Source organism: Brassica napus, chromosome C6, assembly GCF_020379485.1.
Source record: "Brassica napus cultivar Da-Ae chromosome C6, Da-Ae, whole genome shotgun sequence".
Classification (NCBI taxonomy): Eukaryota; Viridiplantae; Streptophyta; class Magnoliopsida; order Brassicales; family Brassicaceae; genus Brassica; species Brassica napus.
In genome coordinates this window covers 44,801,103-44,816,554 of record NC_063449.1, presented here as the reverse complement: position 1 = coordinate 44,816,554, position 15,452 = coordinate 44,801,103, and the positions used below count along the sequence as shown (strand labels likewise).

Here is a 15,452-nt window from a genome sequence, read left to right as displayed (position 1 = left end):
GAACATGTGTCACTGTCCAATCTAATTGATTGCAGTCTCTTCTCTATGCAATAAATTTAAAATGTCGACATTACACAGTATACATATCATCATTTGGATCCAAATTATTGAAATCAATCTTTTAAGTATTTTTTTATCCAAAAGAGGATAACTTTGAAAGACAACAAAAAGCGAGAGAAAAAAAACAAAAGTCAAAGGGTCCATGATGATGAATGGAAGACAGTATTCCCATCCCTCCCTTGCCCCATCTCTACTGCCTCACGTGCCTTTGCCTTCTGCAAATATTAATTATTTAATATTAAAATTTAGTTAAACCCTATAGTTTAACAATAACCACATACTATAAAACATTAAGAAGTTACTCACTAGACGAATTAATTAAAACTCGAGATTCTGTACCTGCATGGAATCAACAGCATCAGCCTCTGAGTTAAAGTCATAGTAAGAACTCGCTGCTGTAAGCTTCATAGATAAAAACTGATTCCACATTAAGAAAAAAAGAACACGCATTAGTAGGTAGTTAAACGAAGGGAGTTAAGATAATTACAAAAACTGTCATAATCTTCATACCTCGACTTGGTTCTGTAACGACTGGACGTAATTAATTATCTCATCCAGCATCGTGGCCATTCCCATTGCCTGTATCACCAAACATATAATCAGTAAATAGTTAAGCCAAGAAATTGTTATAGTCTAAACAAGTTTAAATAGTTTGGTTTAAATTTCTTATAACCACCTTGTAACATCCGGGGACTATATCTTGCAAGCATTTCAATCTCTCGTTTATTTTCCCTCGTCTAACCTGAAGTTCAATAAATATGAAAGTCTCTTAACTAATAATTTTCACTTATATACAATTTACGGTTAACAGTATCGGATTAATCAATATACATTTGATATAGTAATTAATTTATACCCGCTCTGCTAAGCTGTGGCTATCAGTGGCTTGACCTCTTTTGGCTCTAACATGAACAACTTCCCTCTCTTTCTTATCTTCTATATTCTTCAGCCTTTTCCCTCTCCTTGAGGAATTCTGAGATTTTAATAAGAACAAAAAAGGTTAGAACAAAGGAAATTGATAGTATAGTTGATATGTGAAATTAGGGTTTTGAGGTTAGTTAAATACATTTTTGGTCAGAACATTTCCATTAATGGAAACTTGAGCAGAAGAGGTTTGATCAGAGACACTGTTCTCCGACGTAGACATGGACGCCATTAGTGTTTTTCTCTTCTTGGAATCGAGAGACGAGTCGTCATTTTTGTTGTGAATATTAGAAGGGATGAAAACCCCTTGATGAAAGTTATTCTCGGGAGATTTTCCGGGAAAATGATCTGGTAACGGTTGATGTTGATGATGATGAAAGAAGAGAGAATCCAGAGAAGAAGAGAAAGGAGGAGCAAACATCGTTTGGAACTGATGAAGAGTGTTGTTGAGTTCTGCAAGTTGAGTTATGGGATCATCCACGGTGTATGTCTGAAGATCAGAAGAGAGATTCGCCATAACTTGAGTTTCCAATGTTTTAAAGATATATTATTTTTTTTCAAAATGGGGAGTTGCTTGTTTCATTCGAGTAACTCTGTTTATATATAGACGCTGTTTTTTTTTTCTTAAAATTAAAATAATAAACAAATTGGACTTATAATAGTGGATGTAAAAAATAAGATAAAAAGACAATAGTAGAAAATAAAGGGAAGGCCAATGAAAGTGAGTTATGGGGATGTTTTGTAATGGAGTGGGTCCTTTAAATTTATCAGGGGATATATCCAAATAGAGAAAGTGGGCCAGTGTTTGGTACTGGGACCTATGAGCTCTGTTTAAGCAACTTCTCAAGGGGGAAGAACTTAAGACCTCAAAATATTTTTAGTTCAATTGGTAATGGATACTGAACTGCAGTTATGTTATTGTGTTTAGTCAATGTATCCAGGTTCCAAAGTCTTCTGTTTAGCTACGTATGTTAATTAGTTCTTCTAACGGCTGATTGAACAAGTTTTTCTTCAGGATTCTTACTTTGGAGTTAGGTTCCTATCTTGTAGCTAGTTTTGATTTTGAGCAATGCTATTTGCTAGTGTAGCTACAAACTGACATAGCAAAGTCAATAACGTGAGGGAAAAAGCAGTCATTGTTTTGAATGCATGTTTTGCCAAACCTTGTTTAACCCCTTGAATCTTTTTTAACTTACGTACCAGATTAATAGAATGAGTCCTTTCCAAAAAAAAAACAAAGAATTAAAGGTAACTATGACCAATGGCGCCAACGAACCCTACTTTTATAAGATCTTCAATGTATTTTGATTGACAAGTATCCTAATTCCTAAAAGGGTTCGACTAAACAAAAGTAAAAGTATTATTTAATTTAGACGCAACTGATGGCACATAAGCAACAATCAACTTCAACAAAGAATAACCCAACATAATATCGAAGAAAACAAAAACCAAATGCAAGATGCATACTACCACAATAAGTTCTACATAAAATATATACTAATACTTTATGCATAACGATGGGCTTGAGGAGAGAATCATAAATATCCGACTCTATTTCTGTTCGGTTTTGTAAATTAGCAATGGCAGTCCAACTACAAATTAAACTATATATATAAGATCATCAGAATTAGAAGCTAGTGTGTTTTATAAATTTTATTAGGGCCATCTATATACACACATACATATGACAAACCCAATATTAGAAACCAATAAAAGGTAAACCACATCTACAAGACTTGATAAGTTTTGGTTTTAGATGAAAGAAATTATACTTGTTACAGGTTTTTGATGAAAAAAATTAATTTTTATAGGATAAATAAATTGATTTAGAATATTTAAATAATAGGTTACTAGAATTGTTTGTGAAACTTTACTTACTATCAAATAGGGGTGTTCAATCCGGATATCGGTTCGGTGTTTTTTTTCCGGTATTTCGGTTAGTAAAATATAACTACCATTCTAAATCCATATTTACTTCGGTTCGGGTCGGTTTTTATACAATCGATTTTTAGTTTATTCGGTTTTATACCAAAACATAATTATTTAGTTTGAGATTATATTATATAAATTTTAGAATCATATTGTCATCGCAACCATTTATTAAAAAATGTTATATTTTCAAATAAAAGAACAAAAAAAAAAAAAGCTTATACCTTCAGATGAAATAATCAAATCTAGAATTAAAATTAAAGCTCAAAATTTTGAAAATAAAAATAAAAAACAAAAGAGAAGTATGAAAGAAAAGTTTTTCCACTCTTCTATATTTAGTGTTCATCAAAGTCATGCTTCTTCGAGTGAAACTCTGTTCGTATATAAATAAAAAAAAAGCTGCGAAGAATTTTTTCTAGTTATTATCCATCAAATTTATAACATTCACTCCAATTTAATCAATGCTAAAGGAAAGCAAAATAATTAAAAGAAGAAGACTAAGAAAATAAAAAGTCTCACTTGCGATGAATTGTTATTTAATTATATTTTAAATGTTTTTCAAATTAGGATTCTTTATTACTATAAAAAAAAGACTTATTATTGGGTTCATCTCTTAGGGTGAACCTCTAGATTCACCAACCAATAGGATTGTGTTATTTCATATTTGATATCTTTAAAAAAAATGAAATATAGTCTAATTATATTATGTTTTTAAAATAAAAAAGCTAAAAGAAAATAAATAAAAAATAGTAGTAACTACAAATAAATATTTTGTTAAAAAATATTTTTAACATCGTCAGCAAAACACTAAATCGTAAATCATAAATCATAAACCCTAAATCCTAAATCTTAAACCCTAAATCATAAACCCTAAACCCTAGGATAAATCCTAAACTCTAAATCAAAAACGCTAAAACACTCAAGAGTTTATGGTTTATAATTTAAGGTTTAAGGTTTAGTGTTTTAGTGTTTACTATTTTTTATTTGGAGTTTACGATTTATCCAAGGGTTTAGGGTTTACCCAAGGGTTTAGGGTTTAAGATATATTTTTTTAAAAAATATTTTTTTGTAGTTACTACTATTTTTTATTTATTTTCTTTTACCTTTTTATTTTAAAAACATAATGTAACTTAACAATATTTTATTTCTTTTTCTAAAACGTATCAAATTTGAAATAACCAAATACTATTGGTTACCTGAAATAACTAAAAAAAATATGGTAATAATTATTAACAAAAGAATGTTATTTATAACAGATAGATTTTTATGTGACGTTATAAAATATGTACATATTTACATGTTTCTACTTTTGGTCGGTTTTATTCGGTTTAATCGGTCATAAACCAAACCATATCCAAATTCTACGGTTTTATAAAATCATATCTATTCAGTTTATATGGTATATACCAAAATTACACCATATGGTTTATTTCGGTTCAGTTCGGTTTGGTACGGTTCGGTTTTACCATATTGGAAAGGCCAGTATCAAACATCTCAAAACAGTATGATAAAAGTCATACGACGTTCAGTAGGTTAGTGCCGAACTGTTCCTCTTTGGTAAGTTGCAATCACTGGTACTTACAGAAATTTATTACTTAGCTAGTCTAAAACAGCTCCACTATTAATACACGACTCCATAATGCAAATTAAACTAATAGTATTGTTTTAATGAAAACGCTATAGGATCCATAAACATATAATATATAATAGGACAAATCTCCAAAATAATACATTTCTAAGTTTATATCACGAAAATAGCACTCAAAAACCAAAATGACAAAAATAGCATTTTATCTTTTGAAAATTTTAATTTTTTAATTTTTCAAAATTTGAAATCTTATCCCAAAAACTCATTTCTCAACTCTAAACCCTAAACCCTAAACTCTAAACCCTAAACCATAAACTCTAAATCCTAAACCCTAAACCCTAAACCCTAAACCCTAAACCCTAAACCCTAAACCTTAAATCCTAAACCCTAAACCCTAAACTCTAAACTCTAAACCCTAAACTCTAAACCCTAAACCCTAAGTTTGTGACTTTTGATAAAACATTAAATGATATTTTTGTGACTTTTGAACTTGAATGCTAGTTTGGGAACAAAAACTTGATTTAATGATATTTTTGTCTTTTTCTCCATATAATATATAATTACCCTCTTATGTAAATATATACACCGCACGTAAACAAGGGGGCATTTACAAAATTAAAGATTCTTAAAAAAAAATTAAGATTCATCTGCCTTCGGCAAAGGAAGACATGGAAATGGACGTCCTCGAGTGCTCCTCAACGACGCTATTCGGTCCAGACGCTCGTCCTCCACTTCTACTTTTAAAGCTGCTTGGTTCGCTCCCCGTTAATCCAAAACTTTTTGAACCAGTACCGGTACTTGCATTGCCGCCTCCTCTACGACCTTGGAGTCCAGGACGACCCGGTTTAGGCATATCGAATGAATCGCTCGACAACATTTGATGAACCGTGTTCATATCCGGTCTGTTTGATGTGATTTGCTGGCAACAGAGTAACCCTATAATGAAACATGTGGCTGCTTCGTCGCGGTTGTATGCTCCTGCTAGAGATTGATCCACCAATTCTAGAATTTTTCCTTCTTGGTACATCTTCCACGTCTGTATAATCATACATATATAAACTCCGGTTTGAAGTAATGACCGTTTAAGTAGTTCACGGTTCTGATTAGCAACCAAATGGACATAACATATTGTTATTAGGATTGGTTCCTAATTCCACTAGTATTGTATAATGAGATTAGAACCTAACTTTTATGTCAAACTTCATTAACTTGTCTATGTTGTGCAAAACCATAACGAACCTAAATTTATGACAAACTTCATTAACTTGTCTAGGTTGTGCAAAACCATAAACCAGAACCGACACTGAGATTTTGGGGTCATTTACTAATCATTTAATAAAGATTTGAGTAAAATGTTTTCTTTTAATTATTTGAGAACCTATATTTATATAACTCAAAAACTTTTGGAGTCCAAAACTAATATTTCACTTAGCTATGTTTAGAACCGGTTCTGTATGGCGGTTCATGGTATGATTAGAACTTACATAGCTCAAGAGATCGGCCATTTCTGGTCCAAGACGAGGATTGTGGTTCTTTCTTCCACTGGCTATCTCCAAGACCAATACTCCAAAGCTGAAAACATCTGATCTAACCGATAATAGGCCGTGCAAGGCATATTCAGGAGCCATGTAACCACTGCACATGACCACTCACATTAGCTCGCTTAATGAATAATGATGCATACATACAACAACATTCACATTTGTTTCAGGTATTAGAGATTGTGGTGTACTCACTAGGTACCCGAGATTCTAAAGGTATTAGTATGAGTGCCATCTCCTGGGAATAACCGGGCTAAACCAAAATCAGAGATTTTCGGGTTCAAGTCATTGTCTAGAAGAATGTTGCTGGCTTTTATATCTCTGTGGATTATTCTAACCGGAGCTTCTTCATGTAGATATAACAGTCCTCTTGCCACGCCTATAATTATTTGCCATCGGTTGGACCAGGCAAGTAAACCGGGATTGGTTTTATCTGATAATTACAGAGAAATTAAAGATTAAACCAAACCGGATTGAACTGAATGAATCAAACAGAACAGAACCAATGATTTAGTACGGCTTGATATTGGTTTGTCCGGACATTTCATAAGAAGAATATTGAAAATTAAGAGATGTACCAAAGAGAAAATAGTCAAGACTCCGGTTAGGGAGATACTCGTAAACCAGCATCTTTTCTGGACCGTGGAAGCAACAACCAAGCAACGAAACCAAGTTCTTATGTTGAATCCTAAGTAAGAGCTTAACCTCGTTCATGAATTCTCTCGACCCTTGTCTCGAATTCAACGACAGCTTCTTCACAGCTATTTCTTCACCACTTGGCATCAATCCCTATTCATTACAATGTCTTCGTATCAAAGAAACATAACTTCTAAAGAAGAGACAAAAACATAATTGTCTTATAAGTTACCTTGTAGACAGGACCAAACCCTCCATGTCCGAGTCGGTTCTTCTCGGAGAACGAGTCAGTCGCTATTTCAAGCTCTTGGAGATCATAGAAGATGCCACGGTCTTCACCACCGTCTTCGGCTGATAAATCTCCCTCAGAAGCGTTATGACCACCACACATCTTCAGTAACGCCATGAAGCCACCGCAAAGACGGCGAACCATCTCTGTTGGTTCGTGTAGTGAAGATGATCAGGGAGGTTGTGTGTGGCTTGGTTGGATTAGATATTATCTCAAAACCAAGTTGTTTGGTGTATAGAGGAGTGACTGGTACAAAGTCGTATTAATGCCAGCGTAAACAAGTCGTTGGCCGGGTCAATATCGTTTACTCAGTATGGGACACATAACTACTAAATACGCGTTATATTAAGTTTCCGTTTTCATATTTGTTGAAAGCATTTTTGCTTTTGACCAAAAGAAAACTCTGCTATTTAAAGTGTTGATTATAAACAGCTTAAGAGAAAAAAATGTATGAAAAAAAGGAAATTAGGTGTTATTGGTTTATATATTTTGATTGATTTAGAAATCCATATAGTATTTATAAATCCAAGTAAAATATGTAAATCTGGAAGTTTTTCCTCGGATTTGAGTCTTTGTATTTTTAACTAAAAAATCCAAACAAATCAATTCAAATCCATTATAAAATCAAATATATTAGTAAATTCGTACGATTGAATAACACTTGATTTGATACAGAACTTATGAATCATTAAATCAATAACACATGATTTTAATACAGATTTGAAAATTATAGAACCAATAACACTAGATTTAGTTCAAATTTTCAAATCCATTAAAATACAACAACTAATAACGCCTACTTAGCAATTAGGCAACGAAAGAGTCTACTCATATGAAAAGATTATTTGAATTCTAACAGCTGAATGTAAAGGCAAAGTCAAGTGGTCAAAGCTAACAAGTAATCCAAAAGTCAAGTCAATGCAAGGGACCTCATTGATTGGAAGCTCTGTTCTTGAACGTGCTAGGCGCTAGTCGGGCGGTCGGGTTGGGCCTAGCGCCTAAAGAGAAACTCGGGGATTAATCGGAAATTATGCGGGGCAGAATTTTTAGATGGTTTACTGTGTTATAAAACATGTTAATCTTTAATTGTATGTAACATTAATACATTTTCATGTTTAAGATTATATAAAACACACAGATAGAATATATAAACTTAATATAGTGTATTTTTCATCAAAATTATGAATATAAATGATATTTATAAAATTTTAGATCAAATAAAAAATAAAAATATTATTAAAAATAAAATAAAAAAAAATAAAAATAAAATAAAAATAAAAATAAAAAATAGATTAGGCGGCTAGGCGGTCATTTAGGCGGTCTAGACGGAAAAAAATTGGATATCCGATTTTTTAAACCGATTTGACATAAATCGGGGCGGAATAGTGACGCGTAGCGCCTGGGCGGCCGCCAGGCGGCCGATTTTTAGAACAGGGATTGGAAGATACCAGTCTCAGAAAGGAAAAACGCAAACATCTTTCTCGTAAGAATTTTCCTCTTGGCTTGTGGTCACCTCATCGGCGGTCTCTTATAAAATATATTCAAGCAATTAAAATAATAAAGTTAAAAATAGGATAAATTAAGGAAAATGTTAGAAATGTTTTTTGTTACGAAAAGAAAAAAACTGTAACGAGACACATTATTTTCTGAATGGTTAAAAAAAATCTGATCAAAGGTTAATTTTTTTTTTATAAAAAAAAGTAAATATATAAATAATATTAAATTCTTTGTATTTTATTATTAAAATACTCAAGTGAATATCTCTGTTATTGGAAATGCTTTTATAAAAGAAAAAGGGAAATTTTCCTGTTGGACCACATCGAATTATTGTGATGTGTGTAAATAAAAGAAAAACTATACTGTATTTTTTTTTGATCAACTATAAAATCCTTGAATTAACACGGATTAGACCCAAAAAATTCAGACCCAAATTCTTTTTTTTAAAAGATTTTTAACCAAAAAGAAAATAAAAATTAAATCTTTTTCAAAAGCCCGACCCAGGCCCGACCCAATTAAGTCACATATTCTCTGAAACCAAGAACACGTAAAAACCCGCTAACACTACAGTCGCCGAGAGATTTGTTCGTCGCGGTGGCTTCGCCATGAGGTTCCGATACGCCATGGTGTGTTCATCGAATCAGAAGCGGAGCATGGAAGCTCACGTTCTCCTGAATAGGCAAGGACTCGACGTAGCTTCGTACGGGACAGGGTCTCATGTTAAACTACCTGGACCGTCTGCCAGAGAGCCAAACGTCTACGGTTTCGGAACTCCTTACAAGCACATGTTCGATGAACTCAGGCGCAAGGATCCCGAGCTGTATCCTATTCTCTCAAGTCTCTAATTCTTTATTAGATTCCAAAAGATGCTTTTGTTTTTATTCTTTGAGTTGTATGAGTCTTGTAGGCTTGTGGAGTCGTAATATGTCATGTTTTTAATCTATCAAGTCGTAATATGTCATGATGTATTCATTGGCTGAGGAACGATTGCAATCACTGAAAAACAACATAGGCGGAAACTTGTTTATAGCATCTCATTCTACTGAAGATATTGTACCATCATCAGTTCATGGTAGAGACTTGAGATGTTAAACGCGTTAAGTATTGAATCGTCTTGATATAATGTTAAGTTTATATTCTCGTCTAGATTTTAGAAGAAAGGACTTGCTAGAAACTCAAGAACTTGTTCATCCAAACACATTCCTCTGTTTGTAACGAGCTGATATTACAAAACAAATGTAATTCATTTTTCTATCTATTTGTTAAAACTTCAAAGAACGTAATATAAAAGTTTTTTTTTTTAAGACACTGTATTATATATAACAGATAGGTGACGCTACTAGTCCTTAACCCAAGCATTACTTCAGCTTTATTGTCATAGTCAAAGTTAACGTGTCTACATAAAACCCAACTCGTGTACCAATCAAATTAACCCAACCCCCTAAAACCCTGTATAGACAATTCAATGTTTCCAGCAAGTCCCAAGCCCGTGAGATTAAAAAGATACGTCAGAAAGAAACCAATTACGAAAAGTCATTTTAGAGATTCTTCTTCACTATATATAACGTTATTTAGACCAACATACATCAAAAATAATAATGAAGACGAAGAGCCAAGAAACACAAGAAGACTCTCTTCAACAAGAGACTCGTCATCATCTTCACCAAATCTTCATCTCAATGATGTTCAAATCACGCAGATTCTTCCATCACCTCGTCTTATATTCGTTTCTTATTGGTTTCGGGTTCGGTCTCGGCTTCCTACTCAACTTCCACATGAGAAACGTTTCTTTCAGCCCCCAACTCTTTCGTCTATCTTCTCCTTCCCTCTCTCCACAGCTTCAGCCGCAGCCGGAAAATTTAGTTATAGCTAACGAAACGGTTGTTCCTGAAGGGCAAAAAGGTCATTCTCCGGTGGAGTTTGAGAAGGTGAAGCATCATATCATGACGGAGGAGGAAGAACTCATGTGGCGTGCGTTGGAGGTTCAAGAAAGACCGTCGACGGTGAAGAAGAAAGTGGCGTTTATGTTCTTGACGAGAGGGAAGCTTCCTTTGGCTAAACTGTGGGAGAGATTTTTCAATGGCCATCAAGGCCTTTTCTCTGTTTACGTTCATACTAGTAACCTTTCTTACGTTGACGATGGTATTCCTGAAACGTCGCCGTTTTATCGTCGGAGGATTCCAAGCAAGGTCAGTCAATTTCGTCGTCATCTCACGATTTTTATTTTTTATTTATTTTTAATTTTTTTAATTACTGATATAGCTAAATTAAATCAGAGAAAATAAGGTCGACTATAGATATTTGCATTTTTTTAGAAAATATTGGCATTTTTGGGGGGATTTCTTTTTCCTAAGATACGTTATAAAATTAGTGTGGTGTCTACTGTCTAGAGCATAACTTAGAAGGGAATAACAAAATTAACAAACTGTATTTTCATAATTTCCATCTATATATAAATATATTCTTTTCTCAATTTGTCACGCCTTATATAGTTTGTTAATTACTGAAGTAAGAATGATGATAGCAAAAAAAGAGAAATTCTTGGTTCACCCCTAGATTTACCAACCAATAGTGTTTGAGTATTTGATATTTGATATCTTTAAAAAAAAAAAAAAATTGAATATCCAAATTAGATTATTTTTTTAAAATAAAATAATAAAAATACATAAAAATAGTTACAAAAAATAAATTAATTAATATTGTTAAATCTTCAGCAAAATACTAAACCCTATACCCTAAACCCTAAACCCTAAACGTTAAACCTTAAACTTTGGATAAACTCTAAACCGTTGGAAAATCTTAAACCCTAAATCATACATTAAAAACTAAATTTTACTAACACTAAACCCTAAATCCTAATCACTAAATCCTAAACCCTTGGGTAAACCCTAAACCCTTGGGTAAACTCTGAACCCTTGGATAAATCATAAACTCTAGGGTTTAATTTTAAATATTTTTGATTTAGAATTTATGATTTATCCAAGGGTTCAGGGTTTATCCAAGGGTTTAGGGTTTAGTGATTAGGGTTTAGGGTTTAGTGTTATTAAGATTTAGTTTTTAATATATAATTTAGGGTTTAAAATTTTCCAATGGTTTACGGTTTATCCAAGATTTATGATTTATAATTTAGGGTTTGGAGTTTAGGATTTAGGGTATAAGATTTAGTATTTTGGTTTATCAATATTTATTTATTTATTTTTTGTAACTATTTCTATGTATTTTTATTGTTTTATTTTAAAAATATAATTTTATTTGGAAATTTAATTTTGTTTCAATTTTGTTTCCTTTTTTAAAAGATATCAAATATCAAATACTCAAACACTATTGGTTGGTGAATCTAGAGGTTCAGTAATACCTGGTGTACTCTCTCAAGGCATATCAATTAAAATAAAAATACGTAACCCTTTTTATTACCTATACGTTTTTTTATTTCATATTGAAATAAAAATACGTAAATCTGTGGTTCTACTCATTAAGTCTTACACTTTTTTAACATTTGCACCCAAAAAAAAAAGTCTTACACTTTTTTATTAGATTAAAGTTAAATTACAACAACAAGAAGAAGAAAATGTTGCGTGTGTCGAAGAATTTAGAAAAGTCGAGAAGACAAAAAGAGATGTTTCATGGACAAGAATTATATACTTATAAGCATCAAAACAAAGTATCTGAGAAAAATCTTTTGTTATAAAAAATACTTATATGCATCAAAACAAAATTACATATACATCACGTGATGCGACTAATAGTGACATTCTTGTTTATTGCTTCTCCTAATAACCACTAACCAGTTATATATAGGGATCATATGGATAATAAAACTCAGTCACTTAATAATATGATAAAAAGTCATACTTAAGTTTCTTTCCAATATGTCACTATAAACCTCTTACTTTTCCTTTCAATAGATATCATCATATACTATAAAGTATAAAACCGTTGAGTAGTCTATTACACATACATACCGACATACGTACGCATTTTAAATTAACTAATTAAATTGTTTTTTTATGTCGGCAACTAATTAAATTGTTTTTTTGAACTTAACTAATTAAATTGTTTAATGTAAAAAAATGCACTGCTCATTACTCTAACCCCTTTGCTAAATTGTTTTGTAGGAAGTGAAATGGGGTATGGTGAGCATGGTGGAGGCTGAGCGGCGGCTACTAGCTAACGCTCTGCTCGACGCAGCAAACCAACGTTTCGTCCTCCTCTCGGAAACAGACATACCTCTCTTCAACTTCTCTACCATTTACTCTTACCTCATAAACTCTCAACACTCTTTCGTCGACCTCTACGATCTTCCTGGACCAGCAGGTCGTGGCCGCTACAACCGACGTATGTCCCCAGTTATTACCCGCAGCAAGTGGCGAAAAGGCTCTCAATGGTTCGAAATAGACCGTGAAATAGCTTTAGCTGTTGTCTCCGACAACACTTACTTCCCATTGTTCAAGAAACATTGCCGTTGGGGTTGTTACGCTGACGAGCATTACTTGCCAACGTTTGTTCACGTCATGTTTCCGGGGAAGAACGCGAACCGGTCGTTGACGTGGACGGATTGGTCACGAAGGGGACCTCATCCGAGGAAGTATACAAGACGGTCGGTGAGGGCGGAGCTTCTAACGAAGCTGAGGAATAGAGAAGGATGTGTGTATAATGGGAAGGAGAGTAACAAATGTTATTTGTTCGCTAGAAAATTCGATGATAGTTGTATAGATATGTTGATTCATTTTGCTGGTAGGATTATGGGGTTTTAGTTTTTTGGTCTTTAAATTTATGCATTGATATATGCTATGGCCCATTTATGCATTCAAATTTATAAGGCCCATTTCTAATTACAAAACTTTGTTCACATTAATTTTATTGAAGGAAACTACATATATGAGTTTAAGTTCTTACAGAAAATAATAAAGTGAAAAGTATTGATGATTTTTAAGCTTATATTTCTGTAGTGACATTCTACTTTTCTAAACAATCTAGACTTTCGCTAATTGGTGATTCTGAATTAGTAGTATAGATGCTATTGTACATACAGCTTATAAGGTTATATAACCATCATATTTTAGATTTTACAGATACAATACAAAGATTGACTTTTATGAAAAAACATTACGTAGACATTATATGTACAATTATATGAGGAAGAAATATGCATATTACATATATAAAGAATGGAACTTACCTTCTAGTAAACTCTCATGTTTTAAAATTCGATCATTTTTTGTAGGCGGCAAAAAATACAAAAAATCGCTCAACTGTGATTAATGTGGCGGATTAGATTTGCACAGTTAAAATTTATTTAAAATCATTTAAACTTTTAAATCGAATAATCTATTTAAAATCTATGAAGTTTTGGCATAAACAACAACAAAACAAAAAAAAACTGACATAAAAACTATCTAATTTAAAAATAATTATGTTTTACTGTTGCAGAAAACTTAAACCCTGCAAAACATGACATGTAAACGATGATATATGATATATCCCCCATTTAAATGATGGGGATTTTAGCTGACAAAAAATAATGTGGATTTAATCAAATCTATGAAGAAGACTTTTAGGAATTATGTTTAAATCATGCGATTTACTCAAATATATGGAGAAAACTATATTGATACATTTGGTTCGGTTGCTAAACTCTATACAATCCAAATTATATTAATTCTTGCAACCAATTTCGAATAGTGATTATCGGATATGAAGAATGTATTCATGCCAAAAAAAAAATTGAAGATAAAGTGTAGATATATTTTTTTGAGCAAATTAGCTCAATATACTGAAAAGAGTGAAAATACCAAGGATGTGACTGTGGAGGAAGACATAACATTAGGAGATTTAGGGTACTTGATTAATTAGGGTAAAAGTTTAAGGTATGGGGTGCAATTTCTCTATTTTTTTCTGGTCTTGAAAAATTTGTGAAGTCAGAGAATTTTTTGAGATTGAAAAAAGAGCATTTGCAGAGCATATACAAACATAACTACATAATTTACATGCATGTACTTTTGTTTTTTCTGTTTATTTGTTTTTTTAATTACTCTTCTACCTCTACCTAAAACCAATATCCCTTCTTTCCTCTCTCTTCTCTCCTCTTTCCTTTCTCTTCTCTTATATCTTTCTACTATGTCGACATATTTCACTTCTTTCATTTTTTTTCTTTCTTTAAAATTCTCAAATTTCATATGTCTCTTAATCTCTCCTCTCTTCCTCTCTTCAAATTTATCAAGTTCTCTTCTTTGCTATTGCTGTCACACCATTGCACCATCTCACCGTCACATCGTCACCCCATCACACCATTATATCTGTTCAAGCTTGCTGTCACAAAATTACCTCTCATCTGCTCAAGCTCACCGTCACGCCGTTACCTCACGTTTGCAACAGAGCGTCTTCATTTCAATCTCGTAAGGAATAATATAGGATGCTATATAGAAGGAAGAAAAAAAAGGGAGAGAGAATAAATAAAAAGATGAGAGAGGATGAAAAGCAAGACGAGAAGAACATAGGCTTCAGGAGATGACGATGGACGAATGGCCTGTCTGTTTACTATATGGAAAAACGTATGTGGACGGATAACTATAGTTGGTCTTTCTGTTTGATATATGATTATAGCCGGATAACTATATTGCGCTGAATGTATTTTTTTCTTTTGAGTGAAGCAATAAACACTACATTAATTACCTGAAAGATCTTTTGTTTTGGGTTTATAGTGTTAACCGACCATTGATTAAAAACACTAGCTAAGAGTATTGACCGTCCAATACGTATGTTAACTGAGATAACCGGATAATAACCAACAACCATTATAGTTAACTATTACAAACACACATGTGCTATATCAATAGAAACACATACATGTTATATTATTATAAATAAAAGATAACTGACCACTAACTTAAATAACCATCAACTATTAAAATTAACTGACTACTAACTTAAATAACCATGAACTTTTGGAAATAACCAAATAATCGTATGTTTATAGATTATATCAATA

At 32.6% G+C, this 15,452-nt stretch overlaps 3 protein-coding genes across 3 annotated transcripts; 1 reads left to right on the top strand and 2 right to left on the bottom strand.

Moving 5' to 3' along the window:
- Nucleotides 1-1,588, bottom strand: LOC106409312 (transcription factor BEE 3-like). Its single transcript, XM_013849966.3, has 6 exons — nt 1,127-1,588; nt 917-1,033; nt 737-802; nt 571-639; nt 400-477; nt 1-275 (listed from the first exon to the last, which is right to left on the bottom strand). Exons 1-6 carry the CDS (start codon nt 1,499-1,501, stop codon nt 192-194), a joined length of 789 nt encoding a protein of 262 aa, XP_013705420.1. The 5' UTR covers nt 1,502-1,588; the 3' UTR covers nt 1-191.
- Nucleotides 1,589-5,049: 3,461 nt separating this feature from the next.
- LOC111206770 (cysteine-rich receptor-like protein kinase 44) lies at nt 5,050-7,277 on the bottom strand. The gene is made up of 5 exons (XM_022704102.2): nt 6,911-7,277; nt 6,621-6,831; nt 6,238-6,475; nt 5,986-6,136; nt 5,050-5,537 (listed from the first exon to the last, which is right to left on the bottom strand). Exons 1-5 carry the CDS (start codon nt 7,109-7,111, stop codon nt 5,145-5,147), a joined length of 1,194 nt encoding a protein of 397 aa, XP_022559823.1. The 5' UTR covers nt 7,112-7,277; the 3' UTR covers nt 5,050-5,144.
- A 2,665-nt stretch (nt 7,278-9,942) lies between these two features.
- Nucleotides 9,943-13,390, top strand: LOC111207011 (glycosyltransferase BC10-like). Its single transcript, XM_048761405.1, has 2 exons — nt 9,943-10,653; nt 12,580-13,390. The coding sequence occupies exons 1-2, from the start codon at nt 10,063-10,065 to the stop codon at nt 13,216-13,218; spliced, it is 1,230 nt and encodes a 409-aa protein (XP_048617362.1). The 5' UTR covers nt 9,943-10,062; the 3' UTR covers nt 13,219-13,390.
- The last annotated feature ends 2,062 nt before the right edge of the window (nt 13,391-15,452 follow it).

Bases quoted from the DNA above. Each gene is read 5' to 3' on its own strand.
- LOC106409312 (XM_013849966.3), bottom strand. From the start codon at position 1,501: ATGGCGAATCTCTCTTCTGATCTTCAGACATACACCGTGGATGATCCC. The intron at 1,034-1,126 runs GTATTTAACTAA...TTAAAATCTCAG, and splicing joins GAAATGTTCTGACCAAAAAT to AATTCCTCAAGGAGAGGGAA. The intron at 640-736 runs GTGGTTATAAGA...TTGGTGATACAG, and splicing joins TAGTCCCCGGATGTTACAAG to GCAATGGGAATGGCCACGAT.
- LOC111206770 (XM_022704102.2), bottom strand. From the start codon at position 7,111: ATGGTTCGCCGTCTTTGCGGTGGCTTCATGGCGTTACTGAAGATGTGT. The intron at 6,832-6,910 runs GTAACTTATAAG...TGTAATGAATAG, and splicing joins GGTTTGGTCCTGTCTACAAG to GGATTGATGCCAAGTGGTGA. The intron at 5,538-5,985 runs GTAAGTTCTAAT...ATGATTATACAG, and splicing joins TGGCCGATCTCTTGAGCTAT to ACGTGGAAGATGTACCAAGA.
- LOC111207011 (XM_048761405.1), top strand. From the start codon at position 10,063: ATGAAGACGAAGAGCCAAGAAACACAAGAAGACTCTCTTCAACAAGAG. The intron at 10,654-12,579 runs GTCAGTCAATTT...ATTGTTTTGTAG, and splicing joins GTCGGAGGATTCCAAGCAAG to GAAGTGAAATGGGGTATGGT.